General features: G+C 36.7%; 1 protein-coding gene across 1 annotated transcript in view; it reads left to right on the top strand.

The window, feature by feature from the left end:
• LOC118625023 (fibrous sheath-interacting protein 2-like) overlaps positions 1-25,286 on the top strand; it is a 105,707-nt gene that overhangs the window by 7,488 nt on the left and 72,933 nt on the right. Inside the window, 7 exon segments of the mRNA XM_036253343.1 lie at positions 6,017-6,178; positions 6,879-6,968; positions 10,301-10,440; positions 11,535-11,676; positions 12,170-12,280; positions 16,362-16,480; positions 18,965-19,050. Of these exon segments, the coding sequence (XP_036109236.1) occupies positions 6,017-6,178; positions 6,879-6,968; positions 10,301-10,440; positions 11,535-11,676; positions 12,170-12,280; positions 16,362-16,480; positions 18,965-19,050 (850 nt within the window).

Below are 25,286 nucleotides of genomic sequence, written 5' to 3'. Positions count from 1 at the left end.
AGAGACCTCGAATAGCCACAGCAATCTTGAAAAAGAAGAACAAAGTTGGAGGGATCACATTACCAGATTTCAGGTTATACTACAAAGCCACTGTAATCAAAACAGCCTGGTACTGGCACAAGAACAGTGGAACAGAACAGAGAGCAGAGAACCCAGAAATGGACCCAAGGCAATATGCTCAATTAATATTTGACAAAGGTGGCAAGAACATACAGTGGAGTAAAGATAGCCTCTTTAATAAATGGCGTTGGGAAAATTGGACAGCTACATGCAAAAAAAAAATGAAACAAGACCATCAACTTACATCATACACAAGAATAAACTGAAAATGGACAAAAGACTTAAATGTGACTCATGAATTCATAAAAATCCTGGAAGAAAATGTAGGCAACTAAATTTAAGGCATCATACGCAGCAGAATTTTCACTGATACATCACCTAGGCAACAGAAACAAAGGAGAAAATGAACATGTGGGACTACATCAAACTCAAAAGCTTCTGCAGAGCAAAAGATACAATCATCAAAATGGAAAGGCAACCCACTGTATGGGAGAACATCATTGCCAATGATACATCAGATAAGGGGTTAATTTCCAATATATATAGAGAGAGGCTCATGCAACTCAACAAAAGGAAGACAAAGAACCCAATTAAAAAATGGGCAGAGGAACCGAATAGACACCTCTCCAAACAGGACATACAAATGGCCAAGAGACATATGAAGAAATGCTCAACATCACCAATCATCAGAGATGCAAATTAAAACAACTATGAGGTATCACCTTACACCTGTCAGAATAGCCGCCATCAACAAATCATCAAACAAGTGTTGGCAAGGGTGTGGAAAACAGGGGACTGTAGTACACTGGTGGTGGGAATGCAGACTGGTGCAGCCACTATGGAAAACAATATGGTGTTACCTCAAAAAATATAAAATTGAACTTCCATTTGACCCAGTGATCTCGCTTCTAGGAATATACCCTAAGAAGCCTGAAACACCAATCAGGAAGAATATACATACTCCCATGTTCATAGCAGCACTATTTACAAAAGCTAAGATCTGGAAACAGCCCAAGTGTCCATCAGTAGATGAATGGATAAAAAAGCAGGGGTACATATACACAATGGAGTACTATGCAGCTATAAGAAAGAAAGATCTCTTATCCTTTGAGATGACATGAAGGGACCTGGAAAGTATTATCCTAAGTGAAATAAGCCAAGAAGAAAAAAAATAAAATAAAATACCACATGATCTCACTTATATACAGAATATAATGAACATAACAGTCTGAGGAATATGGTAGACCCAGAAACATGGAAGTAGGGCACAGACTGAAATCCCTCAGAAGAGGGGTGGTGGGGGGTTGGAAGAGATAAATCAGAGAACTGATATGCATGTATGCATAACCAATGGATATGGACAACAAAGCCGGGGATGAGGTGGGGGAATGGGGAGGGGGTTACCAACGGGGTAAAAAAGGAGAAACATCTGTAACAAAAAATAAATAAAAAATTAAAAGAAAAATCAAGATGTTATGTCTATTTGAGGTCTTTTGGGGTTCTATATAAGTTTTTGGAATATTTGTTCTAGTTCTGTCAAATATGCCATTGGTATCTTGATAGGAATTGCACTGAATCTATAGATTGCTTTGGGTAGTATGGACATTTTAATTATGTTAGTTCTTCCTGTCCATGAACACAGTCTATGCTTCCACATATTTGTATCTTCTTCAATTTCTTTTCTTCTATGTCAAATAATATTCTGAGTACAGATCGTTTACATCCTTGGTTAAATTTATTCCAAGGTATTTTATTTTGTTGTTATTGCAATAGTACATGGGAATGTTTTCTTAGTTTTCCTTTCTGATAGTTCATTATTGGTGTATAAAAATGCAACTGATTTTTGGATATTTCTTTTGTATCCTGCTGTTTTATCTGAATTGATTTACCAGTTCTAGCAGGTTTTTGAGGCAATCTGTAGGGTTCTATATATATATACAGTATCATTTCATCTTCAAATAATGACAGTTTCACTTCTTCCTTTCCAAATTGGATGCCTTTTATTTCTTCTTCTTGTCTGATTGCTGTGACTAAGACTTCAAGTACTGTGTTGAATTGAGAGTGGTGAAAGAGGACATCCTTGTCTTATTCCTGATTTGAATGAAAACACTTTTAGTTTTTGCCCATTGAGTATAATGTTGCCTGTGGGTTTGTCATATATGTCCTTTATTATGTTGGGGTATGTCCCCTCTATTCCCACTTTGCTGAGAGTTTTTTTTTAATTCTTTTTTTAAAATTAATTTTAGAGAGAGGGGAAGGAAGAAGGAGCGACAGAGATAAAAACACCGATTAGAGAGAACACCGATTGGTTGTCTCCTGCATGTCCACTGGGGATTGGGCCTACAATCTGGGCATGTGCCCTGACCGGGAATTAAACCAGTGACCTCTTGGTGCATGGGTCGATGCTTTACCACTAAGCCACACCAGCTGGGTGAGAGTTTTTACCATAAATGGGTGCTGGTTTTATTGAATGCTTCTTCTGCATCTATTGATATGATAACGTGATTTTTACCCATGAATTTGCTTACATGGTATATCACATTTATTGATTTGCAGATATTGTACCAACCTTGCATTCCTTTAATAGATCCCACTTCATCATAGTGCTTAGTCTTTTTAATGTATTGCCGGATCTGGTTTGCTAATATTTTATTGAGGACTTTTTTTTTTTTTTTCATCCTCACCCGAGGACATTTTTCCATTTTTTGTTCAGGTAGAGTGGGAGGGAGAGAGAGGAACAGAGAGAGAGAGAAACATCGACGTGAAAGGAACACATCGAGTGGCTGCCACCTGCACGACCGACCAGGGCCGGGGACAAACTGCAACCGAGGTACGTGCCCTTAACAGGAACCGAACCCAGGTCTCTCTGGACCGCAGGCCGACGCTCTAACCGCCCAGCCAAACTGACCAGGGCTTATTGAGGATCTTAAGATCCATGTTCATTAGGGATACTGGCCTATAATTTTCTGTCAGAATGGCCGACATCAACAAATCATCAAACAAGTGTTGGCGAAGGTGTGGAGAAAAGGGGACTCTAGTACAATGGTGGTGGAAATGCAGACTGGTGCAGCCACTATGGAAAACAATATGGTGTTACCTCAAAAAACTAAAAATTGAACTTCCATTTGACCCAGTGATCCCCCTTCTAGGAATATACACTAAGAAGCCTGAAACACCAATCAGAAAGAATATATGTACCCCCATGTTCATAGCAGCACTATTTATAATAGCTAAGATCTGGAAACAAACCAAAAGTCCATCATTAGACAAATGGATAAAAAAGTAGTGGTACATATACACAATGGAGTCCTATGCAGCTGTAAGAAAGAAAGATTTCTTATCCTTTGAGATGACATGGAGGGATCTGGAAAGTATTATCCTAAGTGAAACAAGCAAAACAGCGAAAGACAAGTATCATATGATCTCACTTATTTATGGAATATAATGAACATAACAGTCTGAGGAATGGGGTAGTCCCAGAGATGTAGAAGTGGGGTACAGACTGACAATCCTCAGAGGAGGGAGTGGGTGGGAGAGATAAACCACAGAACGTATATGCATGTATGCATGAACAATGGACATGGACAACAAAGCTGGGGACAGGGCGGGGAGGAAGGGGAAGGTGGGAATCAGTGGGGGGAAAAGGAGAAACATCTGTGAAAAATTAATTAATTTTTTTAAAAGTTGTCTCTCTATTCTTTATTATATTCATTGCCCCCAAATTGTCTTCATTTATTTATCACTGGGAACCAAACTATTTCCTGGAAGACTGAGTTTGTGAGAGCTTTCCTTTTCTTCCAGTAAAAGCTCCTCAATGGAGTAATGCTGTATATTTATACTTTTAGTTTTAAGTTTTTTAAAAGGAAACAAATCGATTATTATTAATTTTTTAATCCTCACATGAGAATACTTTTCCATTGATTTTTAGATTGAGTGGAAAGGAGAGAGAGATAGAGAGAGAAACATTTACATGAGACACATGGATTGATTGCCTCCCATACACACCCCAACTGGGGCTGGGGAGTGAACCTGCAACCCAGGTACATGCCCTTGTCTGGGAGTCAAACCTGTAACCCTTCTGTCCAAAGGCCCACATTCTAACCACCAAGTAAAATATCTAAGGCAAACCTATTATTTTAATTGACAAATGGCCCAGCTGGTATGGCTCAGCTGATTAACTGTAATCCCATGCACCAAGAAGTTGCTGGTTTGATTCTCGGTCAGGGCATATGCCTGGGTTTCAGGCTCCATCCCCAGTGAGGGCATGCAGGAGGCAACAGATCTATATTTCACTCTCACATGGATGTTTCTATCTCTCTCCCTCTCACTTCCTCTCTCTGAAATTAATAAAAACATTTTTTTTTTTTAAAAAAAAGGGTTACCCTGGCTCCAATGAATGGAGCTCCAATTAAAAGGTGTTCTTTGTTTATAGGTCAGTGCCTCAGGTTCAATCTTGAGAAACATATCATCACATCTAAAAGTCAGTATCTCAGAGAAGTCAACAGCTAAATGTCAACCTCTAAAAGAAACAATCAGACCAATCCTTGACTCATGATTGTTGGTTCCTTCATAACTGGTTTCACCAAATTCAAGACATTGCCCTGTATAATTCCTTTCTTTGCCTTCTCTGGGAAGCACTGGCAATTAAGGAAGTACACTTTAATGATTTAGGCCTCTGGAACGGGTTAAATTCTGGTGTTAAGCAAGAGAACAGAAACTTTCCAAGGATGCTTTCAATGGAAAAGGAAACTTAGCGTCCTATCAGGTTTCACCAATCTGCCCCTTTGCCCACATATGAAGCATCCTACCACCTACCTTAAAGGAGTTCTTTGAGGATCCTACCCATCCAGGCTCCTTAGTGATCAGAATTTGACCGACATGGCTGCTGCCAGACAGAACACAGAGGTCACAAATTGGCGCATGTAGACAGGTCAGGACTGTGGAATCTTATCAATCGAATTGGATGCCTGCAAATGGAGCAGGTGTGCTGAGATCTGACATCTCCCACACATTCCAGTTGCCTGTCACTTGGGCCAGTTCCTGCTTTCACACTACTTTTCAAACTTCTGTTTTCCTGGCCAAAAAAAATGTGAAAAAGGAAAACAAAAATAATGTCAGGACATTAAGACAACATCCACACCTACTTTTGTCCTCCCCTTTTTCTCTTTCACAGGTTCTCCCTTAACACATTAACAACATCCTCTATTTAAAAATGGATTAATAACACACACACACAAATCCACTTTGGTAATGTTTTAATTTACAAAGGGAATTCAATAACTGAGCTGTTTCCTCTAAATTCACAGATACAGAAACATGACTCTTTGATGATATTTTTCTTCTTTTATATGCTAATGGCTATGGCAGAAAGTTGCAGTTGGTCTTTTCACATATGGAGAAATCAATTCCTATCAATATCCTTTATAAACTGGCTTTTCAATATACTGACCTTTATAATTCAGATCTTGAATTCTTTTCTGACAGTAGCACTCAGAAATTGTCAAATTTCTTCCATTTTTTATTTTCAGATTATTGAGATATAATGGTCATAATTAATATTACCTCTTTATACTTTGAATGCAGTGCCTTGACCTGGAAGAGTGAGGAGGGAAATGGAGAAACTTAGCATTAGCTTTATACATTAAAACAAAATTTATCCCATTCTCTTTCTTTTCCCCTCTTCCTTTCTTCTCTGGCTCAGGACCAGAGATTGATGGAGATCAGTGGAGGAATTGAGTGAGGGTGGGTTTTTAGAATAATTCAGGTCCGTGGAGGATAAGTAGGAATAAGCAATTGGCATTACTCATTCCAAATTTTTCTGTTGCTGGTTTTCCCCACTTGAAATTCTTTTTGCATGGTTTATTTTCAATGAACAATCCAGTCATTTTAAAAGGTTGATACTTAAAAATAAAATTCATTAATTTTATGTTTGTCATCTTTTTAAAACTGTTTGCAGCTTTTTCGACCTTCTTATGGGTTTAACCTGACTGATCCTTATTGTCGACTTTTGGAAAACGAATATAACAGTCTCCATGATCCACATTTAAAAGAATACTATTCACGCAAATATATCCTGAAGAAATTAAAGAAAGATGGCTACATCACCAATGATAATAAAGTGGGTTGGAAAATACTTTTTTAATCATTGAAGACTTCCAAAACTTCTTATAAGCTTGCTTCTGTACCTCACTCGGGTGGAGGTGGAGTTTCACCTTTAACTTGGTCATGAGAGATACTTAATGAAAAATTCTATAAATTAGTATTTCGGGTTAAAGGAAATCATACTACTACTAAATGATACTACTTCTTCCACCTTTTTAAATTTGTAATGTCAAAAGATGATTACCATATAAGTTGAGAATATAAAGATAATTTCACAACTCTAACATAGTTCTCTTTCTCTTTCTCCAATGGTTCTGTATGCTTGTCAAGGATTATGTACTATGAAATTGTTAAAAACTTGAGACAGAATAGGAACACAGCAAAATTAGCCTGATGGAATCTTGATAGAACATTAAGAATAGTCTTATATTCTGATTTGTATTGAATATTATTATTATATTAGTATTTTATTCTAATAACTCCAATTGTGTGTACTAAATTCATGTCATATTTTTAAAAGTAATGGAATTTAAATAGAACTATCCTGCTGTTTAACAATTGTAGAGGGATACTACTTACAAAATTGTTAGCAATGTATTACTCTTGATTCCAAAATGTTATCAAATTATATATTATTACTATTTTTCCTCCTAAAAGTGATAGCTATGATTTTTAAATGTTTGTATTTATATTTTTGTAATTGTTTTGTTTTTTAGGTTATATGTCACTTGAGGGAATTTAATATGTACAGGCAATATCTTACCAATTTAAAATTAGACTATGAAAGAAACTATGTAAGAGAACAAGTAAGTTAAATACTTAAATTTGGTTTCTCACATAGGGTTTGGAAGAAATGTTTACTTGTGTGAAAAGTATTTTCTTGTAATATTTTTACCTTTAATTTTGACAGACTAATTAAATATTTTTCCAAATGAAAAGTCAGAGCTGGAATAAATAATAACTTGAGGTTGCTTTATTGGGCCAAGAAAGGAAAGGGACCAGGTCATCTATTAATATGTCAGTAGTAGCTGGCATAATTTAGTAATTAAATTGCTACTGCAATGTGTTCCTTCTATCTGAGTTGAGGCCAATAGGAAAAGTATTTTGGCAGGAAGATTCTTAGGCTGGAACACATAACAGCTGGAGTAACAGGAGAGGGAAAATGTGAATAGTTATAATGGCCTTCGGGCGACTCAAAGAACATGTGCTCTGTTTGTATTCACACATATGCAGCTGTGTTCATCCAGTAAAAATTATTCTAGTTAAAGTGGAATGATTGGGTGTAGAGTGAGTAGGTATAAATAGTGACTTTCTTTAAAAAAAAATTTTTTTAAAGAATAATTTTGTTGATTTCTGAGAGAGAGTAAAAGAGAGAGATAAGAGGGAAACCTTGATGTGTGCACCCAACATCAATCTGCTGCCTCCAGCACGCACTCTTTTGGGGATAGAGCCCACAATCCAGGCATGTGCCCTGACAATTTAACCAGCAATTTCTCGGTGCACAAGATAGTGCCCAACCACTGAGCCACACCAATCACGCTCCTTTCAGTTTTTGACTCAAAGTTAGTGAGTATGTGTGAATCCATGAGTGAATTTGTGTTTTGGGGTCAAAGGATTGAATAACAATTAGACAGGTATGTGTATGTGTACTTTTAGAAATTTATGTTCTAAGTGTGAGGGAGTAGTGGAGAAATGAGATTAGCTTACCTATACCTTTAAGTGTTCTATATTTACCCCATTTCCTCCTCCCTGTCTAGAGGTTCTCCTGACTTTTTTTAAACTTACTTTTATTGTTGAATATATTACCGATGTTCCTCATTTTTCCCCCATTGGCCCCATCTTCCTCATTTCCGCCCCCTCCTGCCTTTCCCCACCCTGTTGTCTGTATCCATTGGTTATGCATATATACATATAAGTTCTTTGGTTTATTTCTTCCCACCACCCACCCCCCTTCCTTTTGAGGTTTGTCAGTCTAACAACCAATTTGTACTTCTTAATCCCTTCACCTTTTTCACCATGCCCCCAATCCCCCTCCCATCTGGCAACCAACAAATTTCTCTGTATCTATGAGAATGTTTCTGTTCTTCTTGTTCATTTAGTTTGTAGATTCAATTGTTGATAGATATGTATTCATTGCCATTTTGTTTCTTCATATTTTTTATCTTCTTCTACAAGAAGACGCTTCAACATTTCATATAATAACGGTTTAATGGTGATGAACTCCTTTAGCTTTTCCTTGTCTGGGAAACTCTTTATATGGCCAACGATTCTAAATGACAGCTTCGCAGGGTAGAGTAATCTTAGTTGTAGGTTCTTGTTTTTCATCACTCTGAATATTTCTTGCCACTCCCTTCTGGCCTGCAAAGTTTCTTTTGAGAAATCAGCTGACAGTCTTATGGGAACTCCCTTATAGGTAACTAACTGCTTTTCTCTTGCTGCTTTTAAGATTATCTCTTTGTCTCGAACCTTTTGTATTTTGATGATGATGTGTCTTGGTGTGAGCCTCTTGGGGTTCATCTTGTTTGGGTCTCTCTGTGCTTCCTGGACTTATATGTCTGTTTCCTTCACCAAGTTAGAGAATTTTTCTGCTATTATTGTTTCAAATAGGTTTTCAATTTCTTGTTCTCTCTCTTCTCCTTCTGGAACCCCCAAGATGCGAATGTTGGCACGCTTGAAGTTGTCCCCGAGGATCCTAACACTATCCTCATTATTTTGGATTCTTTTTTCTTTTTGCTGTTCTGACTGGGTATTTTTTGCTTCCTTATATTCCAAATTGATGGTTTGCTTCTTGGCTTTACCTACCCTACTATTAAATCTGTGTAAATTATCCTTCATTTCTGACTGTGCATCCTTCATTTTTGACTGCTCCTTTTTTATGCTCTTGAAGCCCTAAGGTCATTGAGGTTCTCCCTAAGTTCATTAAGCATCCTTATAAGCAGTGCTTTGAACTCAGCATCTGTTAGGTTGCTTATCTTCATTTTGCTTAGTTCTTTTCCTGGAGTTTTGTTCTATTCTTTAATTTAGGACCTGTTTCTTTGTCTCCTCATTTTGGCTGCCTCCCTGTGTTTGTTTCTGTGTATTACTTCATGAGAGGTATGGGGCTAGCTAAAACCAGATGCTGCTTGTTTGAAAGAATTTAGAAAAACCTGAAGCAGGATCCTAGACAGGTCAATCCTATGATAAAGCAACTGGCAACAGTTGGCCTGGAAGTTGGCTGGGCGGGGCCTCAAGGAATCACCAGGATGGGGCAAACAGTGGGAGCCAGGTTGCTGGAGTCCCAGATATGGTGGCAGTCTGCTGTCCCAGGGAAGGGCTCGCCAAAGGAACAGCAGCCTCTGGTGCCTTTCAAGCTGCCTCCCCCACGCTGGAGCCTGGAGTGTGCGAGTCCAAGGAAGTCTGTGCGCAAGCCCTTTATGAGGAGCTGCTTGGGGTTTCAGCCACCTCAGCCTCTCTCAGCCTCAGTTCCCACTGGTTTTTCCAGCCAGAAGTTATGAAGACTTCTCTTCCTGGCACTGGAACCCTGAGTGGGGCACCTGGTGTGGGATGGGGACCCCTCACTCCTCAGGAAGGACCTTCCCAGCTGAGGGGTCCTCCTAATTTTTATCTGCCACACATGGGTGTGGGACAAGCCTGTCACGCCTCCACCCCTCCTACCAGTCTCAAAGTGGCTTCTTCTTTAAAGTCATAGTTATAGGACTTTCATTCAGCTCAGTTTCAGGTGGTTTTAAATGATGGTTGTTCTGTAGATTAGTTGTAACTTTGGTGTGGTTGTGGAAGGACGTGATACCGTGTTTACCTACACCGCCATCTTGACCGGAAGTCCTTCTCCTGCCTTTCTTTCATATTTTCATTTAATTTTTTCAGAATAGATGGAAATATATGATGAGATATTTATCTTTCATTTTCAGAGAGAGAAATTTTTACTTTGGTTCAGTTACCTAGGTCTGTAATGGATTCAAAATAGATTTAAATGCAGTTAAACAGTATTAGTTATTTAGAAAGTACAAGAATTTTACTAAATACTAAATATAAAAAGGCATATCAAAGGACAGTTTTGTTCTGAAAACTTTAAAAACATTTAATATATATATATACATACATATATATGCATATATATGATACATACTTTTTAAAATAGAAAATGCTTGCAAATCAAGTAAATAAACTACACGGAAAGAAACAACTACGTGGACTTTCTGATGCTGCACGGTTCTACAACTGGTTGTTACGGGAGGATGACCAGTCTTTTAAGGACCAGGAGCGATTACTCGGGCACAGGTGAGACTGAAGTTAATGAATATTTTATGTATACATCGTGGACTCAAATAAGTTGAAAAAACACTAGAAAGAATTGCAGTTAGGATTTTTTTAACGTACTAAACACTATTTAACTCCACCACTGCCCTCAGTATGGAGAGGAAGGGAGACCAAGAGGTACAGAAATGGAGGACTTTGATGCCAAGGGGAGGAAGAGCAATTTCCACCAAGAGGTAATGCAAAGTGATAACTAAAGAACGGATTAGATCCAAAACCATTCCTGTAGTGAAATGGAGAAAAATAATCTTTCAGCACATGCCTCTAGCAGTAGCTTTGTATGATTCATCTTTAAGGACTGACAGCATTAAATTTGAGGGAGTTAGTACAAAGTCAAAGGTGGGGTTTGACTAAACAGTATTTAATGCCAATATAAATATGCACTGTCCCTCAAAGCAAATGTATAAGCTCTTCAGATGTTGCCTACTCACGTTCAACCATTACCATTCTGGGGTCAAGCCCACATCTTAGGAAGTGAAGGGATATTACAGTTTTCTTCAAGTCTTCTCTTTCCTCCTTCATTAAGGTGAGGGAACGGGTTGCACAGCCTGACATTCATGTTCCATGGGTTCATTCTCTGGTAGTTTCACACACACATTGACACACCAGAGACCCAGGAAGATTTGTTCAAGGCTTTGTAAGTCACAGGCAACCCAGGATACATCTATTTCTTAGGATATTCAAATTTGTGGGGGGTTTTCTAGATTTGAAATCAACTTTCACTTATTTCAGTCACTTTTGCAAACTCTTACCCCTAAACCCACTGGGTTATGAATAATTACTGTACAAACTGTTATTATTCAATCTGCTCTACATTTTACCATTCATTGTGTTGGCCATAAGAACAGACACTTGGATAGTAGGGAGACCTGTATAACAAAATATGGTGAGAGCTGGCTTATGAGTCCATGAACAGAACTGATAGGAAAACTGTAAAATTCCTATAGTTTAAGAAATAAAAAGGAAGGAAGGAGGTGGTTTGGGCATATCAAAGCAGCTAATGCAACTACAAGGGAAACACTCAATTCGCCCTCACTTGCATTTGCACTTTAATTTAGATATCTGGATATGATAAGTAAGGAATTAGAACAACGTGAGCGCGCAGCGGAAGAGCAGCGCCTACTCTGGATGGACAGAGAAGAAAGACGACGGCGGGAACAAACAAGAAGAAAACTTAGTCTTCGTAGAAAAATTGAAGAGGTAGGAGATACATTTAAAATATTAAGAGAAAAACTAGTACAGTGTTTTATTTGTAAGTAATTTTAGCTATCATACTTCTTGAAGTAATTTCAGGTATAAATAGTTTACCCACATTAATCTTTCTTCTTCACAGCTATAATATACAAGCTGTTACATAAAATAATGAGGCTGACAGCACAAACTATATGTTTGAGCCAATATCTGCTCTTAAAGAGATGATTGTGAAAGTTACTGGACACCATTTAACTCCCCCATAGTTCTCAGTGTGAGGAGGATAGTTTTTAAAATTTAGCTTTAGTCAAAAAATAACCATGCTTGCATGCCTAATGGGAGTGCAGGAAGGAAAGAACCCATTCGAAAGCCAATGTATGACTTTCATTATACTTGACCTAATTTTGTTAGGCTCTTGACTTGTTCTAATTTGCTTGTTGATTGGGGACACAATGCAAAGGTTTATTGTTACCTCTAATTACAGTAACATTGTGCTCTCTAGGAATGGAAGACAAAAGAGATGTTACTTCTAACAAAGATTGGAGAAGATGTTAAAAGAGAAGCTAGGATAGAGAAACAACGGCATAGAAACAGAGAAGAGAGTGACAAGAAGGTAGATTTAACTTGAACCTCTAATTTGCTCTAATTTGGGCTGTTAAAAGAGAAACATTTGCTAGTTTTGATTTTTGAAAGTACACTATATAAAATTACAATAGGTCAGTTTCCCCAAATGATATGCATTATACAAAACTGAAAGTTATGGAATTTTTACTATATTTTGACCATATTGTATTCTGACTATAATATAAAAAGTACTGCCCTATTATTTGATGTAACTACTTTTGACTTTAACTCACACCATATACTATATTTGTAATTCCTATAGAAAAAAAAAGATATAACTTATTTTTTTCTTAGAATCAGAATTTCTTGGAAAAAAGGTCCCAATTTTTACCCACCAGTTAATTTTTAAAGTGCTTTTCATTTTAAATAATATATAATATTTTACGATTTAAAGTCTAAATCTGTTTAAAGAGAAAGAGAAGTCTTTTGTCATCTAAGCACCACCCTATTAACTTACTGGTACACGCACACGCGCGCGCGCACACACACACACACACACACACTCACACACTCACACACATACACTTGCATAATATTTTGATGAATGTTTATTATTCCAATTAATAAATAAATTCATGTTATTATAGCTCATAGGCTGTTTGGTAGATTGCTCTTTTAAATAACACTGATAACTTTCCAAATGTTGGTCTAAATTGTAAATAATCATCTTAAGTAACTTATTTTTTTTACAAACCTACACTAAGTGTAAGATTTACATAATTTGGTTACATTGATATATACTGCTATACCACAATTTTTTTAATATTGGAAAATCAAATATGTATGATAATCTTTTAAACTACTTTTGTCACATGTACCTTTTAGTATTATCGGGAACTCACTGCTCAGATGTCAAGTTCATCTTATTCCAATTTTTTAATTTTTATTTTTGTTAATCCTCATCTGAAGATATTTTTTCCATTCATTTTTAGAAAGAGTGGAAGGGAAGGAGGAAAAGAGGGATAGAGTGAGAGAAAGAGAGAGAAACAGCAGTGTTAGAGAGACACATCCACCGGTTGCCCCCCAAACGCACCAGGACCGGGGTGGAGATGGATCCTGCAACCCAGGTACATACCCTTGACAGAGAATGAAACTCATGACCCTTCTGTGTGTGGGGTGACACTCTAACCACCGAACAACACTGGCCAGGGTCAGCTTATTCCAATTTATTATAATTATTATTTTCTGATATGTAGTTTTTCACTTTTTTTAAGTGGGAGTTCTATCCAAGTTGGACTTCTTTTTTCCTTTTGCTTCTCTGAAAATACCTTTGTTTTTGGAAAGCAACAGAATGCCCCAGGTGTCCCCTTAATTTTTTCCTTATGCCAATTTCTGTTCTGTGAGTCCTAGAATTTTAGTGTCATTAATTCTGGCAGGGGGAGTAACCTTTAGACATTACCACTGATGGTAAGCATCGTAACACCACAGAATGCTTAAGGTATGTTAATGGTAGAGCTATTTGAAGCACTGATATTTCCTATGGAGTTATTCTAAATTGTCTTTTTTAAATCATGTTTTAATAGCCTTTCAATTCATTTGTATGTATTTATTAATATTTTTATATCTTTGCTTTCAGATTTGACATTATGTATATTTTTACTCCAAATTATGGCCTTAAATTAGAGTTACAAAAATCAATATTATGAATTTGCAGTGTACAAGTCTTACCCATATTTTTGATAAATTCATCTCTAAGCATTTCATAACTTTTACTATTTAATTTGTTGTTGTTTCTCAAATTAGTTGTTAGAATATAGAAAAGCAATTTTGTATTCATCTTGTATTCTGCATCATTAAAAATCATTTATTAGTTCAAGTAGGTTTTTTTTGTTTTTTGTTTTTATCCTCACCCGAGGGCATTTTTTGTTCAGATAGAGTGGGAAGGAGAGAGAGGAAGAGAGAAAGAAAGAGAAACATCGACCTGAAAGGGACATATCAAGTGGCTGCCACCCACACGACCAACCAGGGCCAGGGACAAACTGCAACCGAGGTACGTGCCCTTAGCAGGAACCAAACCTGGGTCTCTCTGGACCGCAGGCCAACGCTCTAACCACTGAGCAAAACCGGCCAGGGCTAGTAGGTTTTTTTTTCCAGTTGCCAACTGATATTCTACACAAATGGTCATATTGTCTGTAAATAAAGGTAGTTTCATTTCTTCTCTTCAAATTCTATTTTCTTTGTATTCCTCTTCTTATCTGTCTGCATGGGCTACAACCTCCAGAATAATGTAGACTAGAAGCAGTGAGGACAAACATTATTATCAAAATACTTCTTTTGCCCTCTCTTCTCTTTAGATATATTAGGTGCTTGATGTTGTCCCACATCTCACTGATACTCTTTTCATTTTGTAATTATTTTTTTCTCATAGTCTTTTTGTTTTGGATAGTTTCCATTACTCAACAGGCATTAATTAATCTCTTCTTTTGAACTGTCTACTATGCCATTAATGTACCCATTGTATTACTATCTCATGTGTTTAAAAAATTGATTTTGATACTTTTTATATCTTTCATGTCTTTTTGCCTTGTGAATATGTGGAATAAAATTATGTTATCTATGTTAATGTTATTTTCTTTAATTCTAACATCTGTGTCATTTCTGCGTCAATTTTGATTGATTCATTTACTCATTTTAGGGGTCATATTTCCCTGCTATTTAGCAAAACATAGTTATCTTTGATTTGAATTTTACTTTTTGGGTGCTGAATATTTTTATATTCTTATAAATATTTTTAGGTTTTTTCTTGGTTGTAGATAATTTATGTAGAAGCAGTTTGACTATTATACATCTTGCTTTTTAATGTTTGTTAGGTGGATCCAGAACCATGTTTAATCTGGGACTAGTTATTCCTCGCTATTGAGGCAGGACCCATTTAATACTCTACTCAATGCACTGTGAATAAATGTTCCCAGAGTGGCTGGTAGGAATAGACAAGATAGGTAGGTGAGGAGCGCTGTTCTCTCTAATCCTTTCAGACGGTCCTTTCTGTGGCCTTGGGTAGTTTCATTCACATGCATGTACTGATCCATTTTCTTGCTGAATATGCTAGGGAACCATCTGAGGAGCTCTGGAGTTCTTACTCTGTGCAATTACATCCTTCCTGGTACATCCAGGATCAATACTAATCAAGAGATTCACAAAGGGAAGTCACATTTCATGTGTTATATATTATGATTACCTATGGTAGGCCTGGATGACTTGTGGTTAGGTCGCTCAGAAATACTCCAATTGAAGATAATTTAGAAATTCCCTCTGCTTTTTTATCCGCTCATCTACTGATGAACACTTTAGCTGATATAATAGCTGTGGTACATTTACACAACGGAATACTACTCTGCCATAAAAAGGAGGAAAAGGTTAACCTTTGCAACAGCATGAATGGACCTGGAGAACATTATGCTAAGTGTGATAAGACAGCCAGAGAAAGACAAGTACCATATGATTTCACTCATATGTGGAATTTAATGAATAAACTGAACTACCAAGCAAAACAGAGAAAGACTCATAGATAGAGAGCAGGCAGACAGCTCTGGTGGGGAGTTGGGGATGGATGGGGTTGGGGAGGATTGAGCAACAAAGAAAAAAGAGGACTCACGGACATGTAAAACCGTGGGGTAATTGCTGGTGGGGGAGGGGAATGGGGAGTGGGTGGAGGTGGAGGGGAGCATAGAGGGGATAAATGGTGATAGAAAAAATAAAATGAAATAAACATAAATATATAAACAAATCAATAAAATAAAAATAAAACACACACACACACACACAAAATTACCTCAACTTCCCAGGATAGCTATGGGTTAAAAGACACTTTCTGTTCTAAATCTGGACTAGCTCCCTGAATATGTGCAATGAAGTAAATTGCATCTACATATTAAATGTTTATATTAAGCTTAACTAAAAATGGAAATTTACCCTTTATTACCCTCCCAAATTTGTACTCAGAGTAACCTTACAAATCACAAGAAAGGAATGACTGTTCATTTCCAATATATTATCACATTATAAATATTTATTGTGCATTTCTAATTAGTAAGTTGATGCTAACCAATATATTGTCTTTAATGTTTTAGAAACAAGCCTTTTTAGAGAAAAAAATGGCTTATCATTTAAAAAAAATGCAAGAAAACAGCTTGAAAAAAGAGGAGATGGAAAAAAATGCATCTGATTACAGAGAAGAAGATGGAAGACATTATGCCAGAGAACAAGATGGAAGACATTATGCATGTAAGAACATTAAAAGCTGTGGTGGTTCTGTAGAAAGTACTTTTCAATGCTTTTATATAAAAATTATTTTGTAAAACTTAGTTTTCTTACACTTGCTCTACTTGCTTTGTACCAGGTATGGTTCTAGGCATTTCCCTATTACTGTTCAAGTTGAAAAGTAGACATATATGTACAAATTGAAAGTAACCAAAATAAACTTAACAAGTGGTTCAGTGGATGAGCGTCCCTATACTGTAGTTTTAACTAATCCCCTCTACAAAAAAATAATGTCATTTTTGCTACTGAAACTTGAAAAAGTTTTGCATAAGATAATGGCTATGACATACCAATATAGTTTCCTGCTATGGTGTCAGCCAAAAGAAATAATAGACAGTACCAGAGAAAAACAAAGGGAAGAAAGTAGGGAGGAGTTAGAGAAGGAAGGAAAGTAAGGAAGAATGGGAGGGAAAACAGAAGGAAATGGAGAAAATTTAAAGGAGGAACATCAGGGCACAACTCTGCTATGCCTGATCTCTACCAGCTTCCCTTTAGTTATAACAGTATAAAACTATAGGGGAACTTTATCAAACCAATTTAATTAATAATATTAATTAAACTTTCATGGACAGAATGCAAAAATGTAGACTTGTTTTAATTATCTGTGACTATATAGTATCTGGAAAAACATGATCATCTTCCATGCAGTTATCATCATAGCATCCCATCAATTCTATCTCTGTCCCATTAATCCTCTTTCTGGGTGAGTGCCTACCGAGGTCACTCCAGTAAATTACTAAATAGTCTTCAGTGGTCCTTAACTAAACCTAATTCAAATTCATTTTTTAAACTGCTACCTAATTATACTTTATACTTTAAACTTTCTTCTGATTGTTTCTTCTCCTGGCCCCAAAACTTAAAGATTCCCATTCTGTCTTAAATGACGCTCAGACTTCCTAGGCAACCATTCATCACCATCAAGAGTCCAAACACAAACTAACATTTTTTTCTTTATTTCACATGACTCGAAGAAGAGAGTTGTGACCTAAATGTTACACATATAGACTCTTGAGCCAAATTGCTGAAGTCCAGGTCCTGCTTTATCATTTCTTAACCACATAAGCAGCTTGGACAAATAACTTAACCTCTCTAAGCCACAGCTTCATCATTTGAAAACAAAGATAATACTCCTAAATTATTCCTACATAGAGTTTAAAAGTACTAGCCTATAGTAAGCTCTCAATATATTTCACTGACCAATCAAATGAGACTACTGACCATTCCTCAAATATAAATTACTTTTCATACTTTTTTGCCTCTCTTTTCCAATTTTCTCTATCCAGTGTGACATGCTCACTGACCATCTATTCAAATCCTACAATTCTTTAAGCTCCACTGTAAATGGACCTACATAAAGCATTTCTTCATAACCCTAATTGGAACATTCCTCCTCTTTGGATCCCTCTTTGGATCCCTACTTTGTGTTATTCTTGACACACTTATTACATAGTTCCTACTGCCTTAATCATTCATAATATTCTAACCTTTGTGTTCCACAGAGCACCTAGTACTGTATGTATGCATGGAAGTATACACTAAATATATCTTTGCTGAATGAACTAATTCAGACTATCCAGCTCACTAAGATAATGACAGCAATGTCATGCTTTAGAAAATAAATCAATTCAGTAACTATATACATTCCTTACTCAACTGTTAACTTTCTCATTTAATAGGAAAAAGTTTAACATAGACATTTTAAACATGTGTAACTTTAAATCCCCTCTTTTGAAGTAGAATATAAATTAACTTCATTTATGTCATCAAGGTGACAGAGCATAAGAATATTTGTTTCACAAATGAAAAGAAATTATATGTGTAGTAATGTTGTCATTTTCCACAAAGTAGACAGTTTCCAGAGGGACACAGAGAATGGGAGAGGGAGGGCCCATCCAGTGAATCTGCTCTAGTGGGGAGACAGATCGCTCCCACATTTCATATCCAATAACTCACTGAACACACGTTGTGAGGATCCCTTGTCCTCCCAAATGGTTAGGAACAGGAACTATAATCATCTCTATCATGAAAAGGGATATGTAGATGGTTGTTTAATCCAGGCTTCGGGGCACATCGAAGAACTAGTCACTATGGGCTGGTGGGTCTCCAGCCAGCAGCTATGATGGTATGCATCCCCACAAAGAGGAAATCACATGTTACAGTTGAACTGGGCGTAGCTTTTCTTCTCTGCCAGAAGAAAACTCTGTCCCTCATTGAACTTGAAGGGATAATATTTCAAGAGTTACTGTCTTTCTTCTTATTTCATATCTCTCAGTCTTCTCCAATACCTCCCCACAGTCCCACCTATAAATTAGCATATGGCTTAGCTTCTCTGAGGCATGAAAAGATCATTTATCTTGGGTAATTCTGTCTTCACCATAATTAAAAATAAATGTTTTATTACATTTCTTTAAGCTTATTCTCCAAAGAAGAAAAGGATTTCTGATGATATAAAGATAATTTACCCTGTTGATGACCAGAAAGCAAATAAAGGAGTTAATGGTAATTGAATAGTGTGATAAGAATACTAGATAGTAATTGGGAAAGACTGTGTTTACATGGCCTCATTGCTTAAATGCAGATCAATCCTCCATTCTCTATTGTTAAATGAGTGGTTTAGAGTGATTCTTACCAACAGTGATATGACCTCTAATCCTTTCCAAATTTGGTCTCCAGTCACTGATTTAGTATTTTCAATTTAACATGATATCATTAAATGAACAGTACATGAGACCTAACAAATTGCAAAATAATTTTATAATGCTCAAAATTATTTTAGAAAACTGTGAAATGAGTCATACACCAAGTACACTAACTTCAAAACTGTGGCAGGCACCTCTCACAGACACCAGAGAGGTTATCTGACAGCCTGAGTCAGAGGCAGAGGGCTGTCCCCACCTCAGTTCTTATCATGTTCATAGGAATGAATCCAAATGACTGACTCCAGGTAATATTTGTGTAGTATTAAAGTGAATTTATTAAGAAAATTAAAGCATGCACATTTATTAAAGAAGGAAGGCAAGCAAATCTATGCACCTGGCTGAGTACATGCAGATGGGCTCTCACATAATCTGAAGAGGGAGCAGGGTGGGGGGTTTCTGCCTTGTATACCTTCCTGTCTATAAATTGATGTGTTTTTTAATTCCTCTGCAAGATATCCTGGTACAGATGAACTCTGAAGGTCTCCCCTTTTCTGTCTTATGGCTTTTCCACAATTTATGAGAAACACCTGAGATTGTTGGCGTCTCTGTTTAAACAGTGGGATGAGATATGTCTGCACTCTTCCTTCCCCCTCCTCCCTGCTGTTTTAAGAGCTTCAGGATAATTTGCATTAAGTGGTCTGTTTAGTGAGAAGTTGAATTAGGATTCCTCCTGCTCTTCTCCTGCTTCCTTTCCCCTTCCCCTCCCTCATTCTTTTGTGAGGGGAGGTTTTTAAAGATAACTCCCTGCTACAAGTAGCCTGCAAAGCTCTTTGGCTTTGTTCAATCTTCCTGTCTCAGTTCCCTATTCCTCCTGCCCTGAAGTTTTCCTAGCTTCTTAGTATCCTATAACAAAGTCACTGTGAAATATCACCTCATTATTTATCTCACACTGTGTTATTTCATATTTTCTCTGTGAGCTCACTGGAACCCAGGTGACAGCATAAAAATCCTCCAAATATTACACTAGCAAAAGTTTAAGACTGTTCAAAATTGAACAATATTAATCTCCTTCCACAATTATTTATTTCAGGGGGAAAAATAGAGTATAAAAGTTAAATCCCTTTGTTCTTATCGGTTAAAATCTGAAGAACAAAGTGCAAAATCTTTTCTCCCTGAGTCTATAATTGGATTAGACAACCTCTTCAAGATACAAAAATCTGGGAAGAAATAGGGTAGCCTTAGCTGAGGCTCTATTTCACTCTCAGAACCACTGAGGTTGAAGAAATTCATCTCTAACCTTTATGGATTCGATTTTTAAATTCCAAAAATTTTTATATAAAACATCAAGAGTTCTTACAACACATACAATTATGATAATAGCAGCCCCACGTTTACCAAAATGTGGACAACAAAACTAAAATCTCTGTGTCTAAAGCAGTTTTCTCACACCGGGTGATCTTCAAAACTAGTGTTTAATGCAGCCCAGACTGGTAGTACTGATACAAAAAAATCTCAGTGGAAATGAAGGAAGGATGCTACATGGAAAATATTGTTTTCAGCCTCACCGGGTTACCAGGCTATCTGTGACAACTTCCAGAGATCAGACTGTAAATTTAAGCATAGTTGGAAGACATATCCTATTAAAAGAGAATTCTAAAACTATATTGATACATATCGGGAAGGGGGTGTAAGGAATCAGAGGCACCGCCGAATAAAACAGAGAACAGACTGGAGAGCCAATCAGCCGATTAAACAGGGATCAGGCTTTATTGGGTACACTCCGGGCGGGTTCACAGACTCTGGGGGTCGAGACCTAGAAGCTGCGCTCAATGTAGGGGCTTGTGTCTTTTATATCTGCCTGTTGTAGCTGGAATTTGTCCCTTAGGGTTTGGCCCTGCGGGGGCTATGCATGGAGCCTCTGGAATGTGAGTCGATAAGAGCAAGATGAGAGTTAATCTACAAGCTTGAGGCAGGCCGTTCAGGGTGGGAGGCAAGGCTGAGCAAGCAAGACAATGGTCGAGCACTTTGCCTGGCGCCAGTCCCCAGGCTATCGGACACGGGGGATGTATCTATCCACTCTGTACTCTAAGAAGAGAGCCATGTGAGTCATACTTTTTTGTGAAGTTTAGAAATGTACAATAGTGACATCACAAGTTATGAAATATTAGAAGTGCCCCTCTTTCCCATTCACCAAATCAAATCAAACCTTCTTAGTTTCCATTCTATCATGGATCCCTGAGAACAGACTCTACAGAGTCACCACCTCTACACTCCTATGGACAGTGGGCCCCATAGTGTGTAGCTGGTATTTCTCAAGCAGAGTTCGGAGCCCTGAATTCCCCATAGTCCCTACATTGTTTCATTCTCAAAAAAGGATCCTGCAGTATTTATTTTGATTTTCAATTACCCTAAAGCGAAATGGATTTTTTTGTGTAATTCCATGAATTTTAAAATATGTATGGATTTGAGTGACCTTTACCCCAATCACATAAGATTGGTTCCAATATTCCTTCTGCAGTCACACCTCCCTCCCTCCACTAATAACCCCAAGTAACCACTGACATATTCTCAAGACATCACTATAGTGCTTTTTTTTCCTTTGGAAAATGTCTTATAAACAGAATGATAAGATATCAGACCGTTTGATAATGGCTTCTTTCATTCATAATGCCTTTGGAATTCATTCAAATGATTGCATGTGTCAATAGATTACTCCTGTTTTTTGCTGAGTATTATTCCATTGGGTGTACAAACCAGAGTTTGTTTATATATTCACCAGCTAAAGAAAATCTGGGTTATTTCCAGGTTTTGGTGATTATGAATAGGAAGGTTAGCAGTATTTGTATTAAGCATTTTGTGTGAACAAGGGATTATTGGACCATATGGTAAGTGTATGTTAAAGTTTATCAATAACTGCCCCAGTTTTCAGAGTGCCATAACATTTTGCATTTCCGTCAGTAATGCAAGAGAGGTCCATCTGCTATGCATACTCACAACCATTGGTATTATCCACAACTTTTATTTTAGTTATTCTAATAGATGTAGTGGTATTTCATTGTGGTTTTCATCTGCATTTCCCTAATGTACAATGATGCTGAATATCTATTCATATGCCCTTGTCCTTTGTAAATGCTGCTTGGTGAAGTATCTTTTGAAGCTTTTGGCTCATTTCTAACTGGGTGGTTTTCTTACTGCTGAGTTTTGAGATTTACATATTCTGTATATATCTTTTTCAGCTATGTGATTTGTAAATATTTTCTCTCTGTGGCATGCCTTTTCATTTTCTGTCCCTTTGATTATTCCTTGCAGATACTGCACTCTCTTGATTATTGTAGCTTTTTAGTGTCTTAAAATCAGGTATAATTTCACCAAATGTGTTTTTTCTTCTTCAAAATGTTTATGGCTATTTTAATTCACTTGCCTATTCAATATAAATTTTATAATCAGCTTGTCTACAAAAATTATGCTGGGATTTTTTAATGAAGTAATTAAATCAATTTACATATCAATTTGAGGAGAAAAGAAATCTTTACTATACAGGGTCTTCCAATACATAAATATGGTATCTCCAATTGTTTAGGTTGTCCTTGATTTCTTTCATACATTCTTTGTAGTTTTCAACATAGAGATCTTGTATATATTGAGTTGTATTTATACATAAATATTTCATTTTGTGATGCTATTGCACATGATATTTTTAAAATTTGGTTTCAATTGTCTATGGCTATTTTTGTTACTATTACTTTTTGTACAGATTTTTTAAGTTATTGTTCTAGATAACAATGCATTTGGTTAGCATTTAAAATTAATTATGAATAAATATTTTACTTCTTTGACTGGAATGTGGAAACCTTACCAATATATGTGTCTCTTTATGCCTCTCACCTTTGTTATAGTTATGATGTATTACATGTACATACACCAAACATCTTTTTAAACAATGTAATATATTTTACTTTATTTTTTGTTTTGTAATCTATTTTTTAATTAATTTATTTTTGTTACACATGTTTCTCCTTTATTCCTCCAGAAACGCTTCTCTATCCACCCCACCCCCACCCTCCAGCCAAGCATTGTTGTCGATATCCTTTGGTTACACATAGATGCGTATACGTTTTTTGGTTTATCTCATTCCTCCCCCCTACCCCCCACCTCTGAAGTTTGTCAATCTGAACAATACTCCTTTCTATGTCTCTGGGTCTATTTTGTTAATCAGTTTTTTGTTCATTATATTCCACAAATAAGTGAGATCATGTGGTATTTGTCTTTCCCTGATTGGCTTATTTCACTTAGCATAATACTCTCCTGGTCCCTACATGTCATCTCAAAGGATAAGAGATCTTTCTTTCTTACAGCTGAATAGTGTTCCATTATGTATATGTACCACTGTTTTGTGTGTTTTTTTTTATCCACTCATCTATTGATGGACACTTGGGCTGTTTTCAGATCTTAGCAATTGTAAATGGTACTGCTATGAATATAGAGGTACATATATTCTTTCTGATGGGTGTTTCAGGCTTCTTAAGATACATTCATAGAAGTGAAATCACTGGGTCAAATGGCAGTTCATTTTTAACTTTTTGAGGAAACACCATATTGTTTTCCATACTGGCTGCACCAGTCTGCATTCCCAACAGCAGTGTACTACAGTCCCAGAGTCCCCTTTTATCCACACCTTCACCAGCACTTCTTGTGTGAGGATTTATTGACGGTAGCCATTCTGACAGGTGTCAGGTGATATCTCTTAGTTGTTAAAATCTGCATCTCTCTAATAATTAGTGACCTTGAGCATTTTTTCATTTTCTTGGCCATTTGGATGTCCTATTTGGAGAGGTGTTTATTTAGGGTCTTCTGTTCATTTTTTTAAAATTATTTTTATTAATTTGTTTTTGTTACAGATGTTTCTCCTTTTTCCCCCATTGACACCCTCCTCCCTATCCCTCTCGCCCCTTCCCCAGCTTTGTTGTCTATGTCCATTGGTTATGCATACATGCATATAAGTTCTGTGGTTTATCTCTTCCCTCCCAACACCCCCTCCTCTGCCCATTTTTAATTGGGTTCTTTGTCTTCCATTTGTTGAGTTGTGGAGTACTCTATATATAAATTTGGAAATCAACCCCTTATTTGATGTATCGTTGGCAATTATGCTTTCCCGTATAGTGGGTTCCCTTTCCATTTTGACGGTTGTTTCTTTTGTTGTGCAGAGCTTTTGTGTTTGATGTAGTCCCATGTATTAATTTTTTCCTTTGTTTCTCTTGCCTTAGGTGTCGTATCAGTGAAAATTCTACTGCATATGATGTCTGATATTTTGTTGCCTACATTTTCTTCTAGGATTTTTATGGTTTCACAAGTTACATTTAAGTCTTTTATGCATTTTGAGTTTATTCTTGCATATAGTGTAAGTTGGCAGTCTGAATTCATTTTTTTTTTTGCATGAAGCTTTCCAATTTTTCCAACACCATTTATTAAAGAGGCTGTCTTCACTCCACTGTATGCCCTTGCCAACTTTGTCAAATATTAATTGAGCATAATGTCTTGGGTAAATTTCTGGGTTCTCTGTTCTATTCCACTGATGTATATGCCTGTTCTTATGCCAGTACTAGGCTGTTTTGATTACAGTGGCTTTGTAGTATAACCTGATATCCGGTATTGTGATCCCTCCAACTTTGTTCTTCTTTTTCAAGATTGCTGTGGCTATTTGCAGTTTTTTTGGTTCCATATAAACTTTTTAAGTATTTGTTCTAGTTCTGTGAAATATGTCGTTGGTATTTTGATGGGGACTGCATTGAATCTATAGATTGCTTTGGGTAGCATGGACATTTTAATGATGTTAATTCTTCCAATCCATGAACAAGATATGTGTTTCGACTTTTTTATATCTTCCTCTATTTCTTTCTTCAATTCCCTGCAGTTTTCTGCAAATAAGTCCTTTACTTTTTGGTAAAGTTTATTCCTAGGAATCTTAATTTTTTTGCCACACTGGTAAATGGGACTATTTTTTTGTTTGTTTCTCTTTCTGTGAGTTCATCATTGGTGTATAAGAATGTCTTCAATTCCATGATGTTAATTTTGTACCCTGCTATTTTGCCAAATTTG

This window comes from Molossus molossus, unplaced genomic scaffold (assembly GCF_014108415.1).
Source record: "Molossus molossus isolate mMolMol1 unplaced genomic scaffold, mMolMol1.p scaffold_m16_p_11, whole genome shotgun sequence".
NCBI classification, from domain to species: Eukaryota; Metazoa; Chordata; class Mammalia; order Chiroptera; family Molossidae; genus Molossus; species Molossus molossus.
The sequence above is the reverse complement of the archived record's forward strand: the minus strand, read 5'-3'. Positions and strand labels throughout refer to the sequence as shown.